The sequence below is a fragment of the Anabrus simplex genome, chromosome 8 (genome assembly GCF_040414725.1).
Source record: "Anabrus simplex isolate iqAnaSimp1 chromosome 8, ASM4041472v1, whole genome shotgun sequence".
Lineage (NCBI taxonomy): Eukaryota > Metazoa > Arthropoda > Insecta > Orthoptera > Tettigoniidae > Anabrus > Anabrus simplex.
In genome coordinates, this window is record NC_090272.1 from 132592713 (window position 1) to 132598712 (window position 6000).

Genomic DNA, 6000 nt, shown 5'->3' on the forward strand with positions numbered 1-6000 from the left:
TCACATTCTGGAATCATATTCAGAGAGTGACAGACAAGGCAGTAAAATACATGACTGCACTTAGTACATTGATGGGAAATATTAAAGATCCAAAATCCAGTAAACGACGCCTCCTCATGTTTTCGGTTCAGTTAGTGCTCTTGTATGGCTCTGAAATCTGGGCTGAATCCTTGAGATCTGCTTGGTATCGGAGAAGGATAGCTGCCATACAACGGAGAGCAGCTTTACATATTGCATGTGCATACCGCACAGTTTCCGAACCTGCAATCCTCTACTTGCATTGGAGTGACAAGAAATCTGGCACACCCAAGGAGAGCTGGGAAACAAATGCACAAAGAAGCGTGCCTTCAGTCAACGGATAATAATAATAATAATAATAATAATAATAATAATAATAATAATAATAATAATCGTATGGCCTCATCGACCATGTGCAGACATTTCAATTTGACACCATCTGGCTGTCTGCTCGTCAATTTCGACGTTCCGTTTTACTCTAGGCCCACTAGATGTCAGACCGAGTAAACCGAAACTCTCTTGGGCGTCTATGGCTGAGATTTAATGAATTTTGTCAGGTAAACACCAAATGTGTTACCAGAGATCTTTTACATGCCGACATCACACAACATGGAGTGTCGAATGAACTTTTTTCCGCCCTTCAAAAATCCGACTACCTCTGCCGGGTTTGAACCTGCTATCTTGGGATCCGGAGGCTGACACTCTAACACTGATCCACAGAGGCAGCTCGTCAACGGATGAGATGACGGCAACTCAGATGGGAAAGTGACTCTTGGGAGTACATGGACCAAGCGACTGATACCACGCTGGGTTGAAAGGGTTCCCAACTATTACCTCACGCAGCTTCCAACAGAACATGGATATTTTCAGAAATTTCTGCATACAGTGGGCAGAGCGAGTGATGCAGCATGCATATACTGTGATGATATCGATGATGTATTTCACACCTTCTTTGTGCACACTACTTTTACTCTCATGATACAACATTTTTATCTTGTTAATTAATGATTTTGGTACATTCCTTTTCCATAGGCATTGCATTACATGTTTTCTCTTAACTGTACCATAAGCTTTATCCAAATCCAAAAAAACGAAGATGATTTCTTTGTTCCTTTCCAGATATTTTTCCATTACCGTTCGCACTGTAGATATCAAGATTATTGTTGATCTATTCGGTCTACAGCCATATTGTTCTTCCTCTAACTGTGTTTCTATTATATCCCTCAGTCTTTTGTCTATGACTTTCTCCATTATTTTTAGGCCATGTGATAATAGGGTTATACCTCTATTTTTCACATTTCTTCCTATTTGCATTTTTGAACAATGTTAGCCTACGACGTTGCCAAACTTCAGGTATCCTTTCATTCTTCCATATGGTATTGAGGGTTCGGTATAGCCACAGTAGTCCACTGCTTCCTGCTGCCATAATCATATCAGCAATGAATTTGTCTTTTCCACTTGCTTTACCTTTGGTCATTGCTGACATTGTCCTTTAAAGTTCAAACCATGTTATCGGGTTCTCTTCTTTTTCTGCATCTATTATTTCCATGTTCTTATCTCCTCCTTCCTCTGAGCAGTCATCCACATTATAAAGTTTCTCAAAATATTATGCCATCACCTTCTGAAGACCTTATCGTCATGTACTATGGATCCATCTTCTCTCTTAATGCTTTATTTTTTTCTTTTTGATTTTATCACTCTGTATAATAGTTTCTGATTTCCTTGACTGTCTTGCTCAATTATGTTAGAAACTCTCCCGAACATTTCTCCTGTTCTTCCTTGATACTCCTCTTTACTTGTAATTTCAAATTTTTGTATTCCACATGTAACCTTTCTATCTTATTCTCATCCCTCTGATACTTTTTTTGCTTTTCCTTACCTATCCATTTCTTTCTTCACCTTGTTCCTTTCTTTTATTTCTTCTTTAATTTTGTCTGTCCACTGCCGTGTCTTCTTTCCCTTAACCTTTATTTTTGTTTTCTCGCATACCTCAATTGCTGCTTTCACAAATGTCAATCAATCAATCAATCAATCAATCAATCAATCAATCAATCAATCAATCAATCAATCAATCAATCAATCAATCAATCAATCACTACTGATCTGCATTTAGGGCAGTCACCCAGGTGGCAGATTCCCTATCTGTTGTTTTCCTAGCCTTTTCTTAAATGATTGCAAAGAAATTGGAAATTTACTGAACATCCTCCTTGGTAAGTTATTCCAATCACTAACTCCCCTTCCTATAAATGAATATTTGCCCCAATTTGTCTCCTTGAATTCCAACTTTATCTTCATATTGTAATCTTTCCTACTTTTAAAAGACACCACCCAAACTTATTCGTCTACTGATGTCCTCCCACGCCATCTCTCCACTGACAGCTCGGACACTTAGTCGAGCAGCTTGTCTCCTTTCTCCCAAGTCTTCCCAGCCCAAACTTTGCAACATTTTTGTAACGCTACTCTTTTGTCGGAAATCGCCCAGAACAAATCGAGCTGCTTTTCTTTGGATTTTTTCCAGTTCCTGAATCAAGTAATCCTGGTAAGGGTCCCATACACTGGAACCATACTCTGGTTGGGGTCTCACCAGAGACAAATATGCTCTCTCCTTTACATCCTTACTACAACCCTTAAACACCCCTAAATACTCTCATAACCATGTGCAGAGATCTGTACCCTTTATTTACAATCATATTTATGTGATTACCCCAATGAAGATCTTTCCTTATCTTAATACCTAGGTATTTACAATGATCAGTTTGGTCACTTGTTTTTAAAGTCAACATTTTTTATCCAACTGACAAAAAAAATGTAATTTACAATGTGGTAGGCCTGCTTGCTGGCCATAGACAAAGCACAAAAGAGAGGAATCTATGCTTCAGACTCACTGAATACTGCTGATCAAATTTCTAACTGGAACCATAAACTAAGTCATCTCTTTTATGTGCATGCAGCCTTTCACATATCCCAAAAGGTAGCACTTTACTACTGGGGGGGGGGGGGGGGGGGCATGTTTGGGAAAGCGAAAATCATGCACAAATGATGTGAAACAATACCTTAAGTATCCCACAGCTGCCACATTCCATGAAAATAATGAAACCGCGAAGTTTAAAAGTGACATGTCATGGTGTGTGCCGGATACTATTGCAATGTACACAAAATAATAAGTACAAAACAAGTGAAATTCACCAATATTTTAGTTAGTTATCAGTTAATTAAGCAACTAACAAAGTAAACTCGTGTCCTCATCCCAAAGTGGTCCAGCTCTTTTCAGGCACACCCCAAATGGAGGTGAGCTGCATGTACCATTTCAACCACATACCAGCCCGCCTGCCATTCTTAAATTTCTGGCAGTACCGCGAATCGAACCCTGGCCTCCGAGGATGGCAGCTAATAACACTAAACGTTATGCTACAGAGGCGGACATAAAGCAACTGAATCATTGTGGAATTTGTGGCAGAGATCTGGAAGTTATAAAGTATCGGGAAGTAAATTAATGTTCATGTGCCAGAGACATACCTGCAAGTTCAAGCGCTCAGCCAAGAAGGTACCTTGGTTATTGGGAAACAGACCCCAGTCAAACTTCTACTAAGTTAGCAGTGAGCAAATTATATCCCCCACCTGCCATAGTGGGTAAATAAATGTTCAATGAACTGAAGTTCTGTCCACTGTCAAACACAATGAGCCGATTGCATGTTCTTGTGTCACATACCAACACTGTCGCAGGGGATACATGAGGAAGCCTGCAGGCTGCTTCACTGCTTAACGTGGGGCCTTACACCCCCAGACCAATGCATTTGTCACTAGCCAATAACCTAACCAAACCAGACCAATGGTCTTGTCACTAGCCGCATCTAAACTGGTAGCCTTGTGTAGTGTGTTATGACTTTTCTCCATCACCACCACATCGTGAAATAACAAGGAACGAAGTAAAATGAGATTAATTCCTCCCTATATGTGTATGTGTGTGGATTAACAAATCATATAACGACATCTGCATCGGAGGTTATATATTGTGGCAATATGTGTTCTACCCTAACCTATACGACTTCAGCTCTCTTAACATCTTTTCGTTTCCACTTCGAAAATATTATTCTTCAATATTATCGAAGCCTAAGATGTTAGTTTAACGACCATGAAGACTCCTTTTCTAACAGTATCGAATAATAGCCAAGCAAGTTCCATAACACCCAATTTAGGCTACTTTAATGCCAAGTATATGTATTAAAAAATCAATAATTAAAGAAGAATAACAAAGAAAAGAACATACCCGCCTTCTTCGGCGTCACTGAACTGTCCTTCAATAACATCCATTTCCACACAATTTCAAGTGAGCTTTAGCTTAGCTTCAAAAAAATTTTCTACACGTATCATTAAAATCACCAGTAACTTCTCATAAATCTCACTACGATGAAAAACATGTGCTTTTGAAATGCTTTGATTAGAAGAACACTCCAAAGATAAACGAAAGATACTTTACTCTATATTGTAATAACTGAAGAGAAATAATAAATTTACGTGATAATGCCGTAAAACGATACCAAATATAAGGGGTAAAAGTGATCCTAACAATAAGTTTCGGAGATATTATTACGATAAAACACACAGAACTGTGCAATTAGAAATGTTTTAGCCATCAGCACTGAGTTAATTCATTGTTTTATTGTTGCAGTTTAGAACATTAGTAATATGCGCATTTTTTTAGGGTGAGTACCAGGGGGAAAAATGAAATGGCGTATGGCTTTTAGTGCCGGGAGCGTCCGAGGACATGTTCGGTTCGTCAGGTGCATGCCTTTCGATTTGATCCCGTAGGCGACCTGCGTCATGATGAGGACGAAATGATGATAAAGACGATACATACACTCAGCCCCCTTGCCAACAATGGTTAATGCCGGGAATCGAATCCGGGACCCCTGTGACCTAAAAGGCCATCACGCTAACCATTTAGCCAGGGAGCCGGACTAGTACCTGAGAGTCCCAGGGCTAAAACTATGCCCATTTACTCATCTGTTTGTGAGAAATACCGATGAGTCGGAAAAGTCTCTGGTTCTACACTGGCGGGGGAGAAACGATCTGGCTGAGATGCGGTATTCACCTCCGATCAGGGAAGAAACCCCTCTGCGCTGAAGAATGCATTCTAATTTGTAGTCAGAGAGGTATATTCAGGGTGAGGGATGACCTTCATTTCTTAACTAATGGGTTCAATTTTGAAGTTATTTAGTGAAAGAAAGGTTTAAAATTTGGAAAAGGACGAAACAGATTCCTATTTCAAGTTAAAACAGTCTGTAGTCTTGAGTTTTGATACTATGTGTTATTAATTTTAGCCCGTGAGTTTTGAGACGTAACCACCCCGGTGAATAATTTTTAGATGACGCTGGAGGTCATTCACAACGTGTAGATTGTATAGTTCTGCTCACGACAGTTGAAGTCTGACGTTTAGCACCACCGGTAAGAAAAAGTTGACTTATAACGCTGCTCGAAAATGGCCTGATGCTACGGCAACGATAACAGATGCCACATTTGAGGGAGGTTTCGCCTCGTGGGTTGGCTTGCTTTCAGTCGCTTTTGTGATATTAATCGGAGTGGTGCTGTGTTAATTGTTGTTAGTTTATGCAATTATTTAAATGTTTGTTTCTTGAATATTATTTTTGTTGTTAGTTTTTTTTTAAGTTAATCAGTGGCTAGTTGTACAGTTCTATTCTCTATTTAACATATGCTTTTATGAGGATAATGTCAGTTTAGTGGATATGAAATCTCATATATATCGGCAATGCCTGAATTATTAGCACAAGCTTAGAAACGGGTCAAAGTTTTTTTTTTTTTTTTAAAGTTGGATTAGACCACCATAGTTGATTAAATATTCAGCCTGTGCGAAAAGGTGATATGCCGCAGACTGAGGTAACTATGCCAACGCAGCGTACGTACTTCCTAGTTACTGCTTCGCCGCTCAAATGTCAGACTTCAACTCTCGTGAGCCCAACTATA

At 39.4% G+C, this 6000-nt stretch overlaps 1 protein-coding gene across 1 annotated transcript in view; it reads right to left on the reverse strand.

Annotated features, from left to right (window-relative positions):
• Nucleotides 1-4562, reverse strand: part of RIOK1 (RIO kinase 1) — a 127962-nt gene extending 123400 nt beyond the window's left edge. The window contains exon 1 of the mRNA XM_067152482.2: nucleotides 4286-4562. Within this exon, the coding sequence (XP_067008583.2) occupies nucleotides 4286-4329 (44 nt within the window). The 5' untranslated portion in view covers nucleotides 4330-4562. The remainder of the gene's footprint in view (nucleotides 1-4285) is intronic.
• Nucleotides 4563-6000: the final 1438 nt, after the last annotated feature.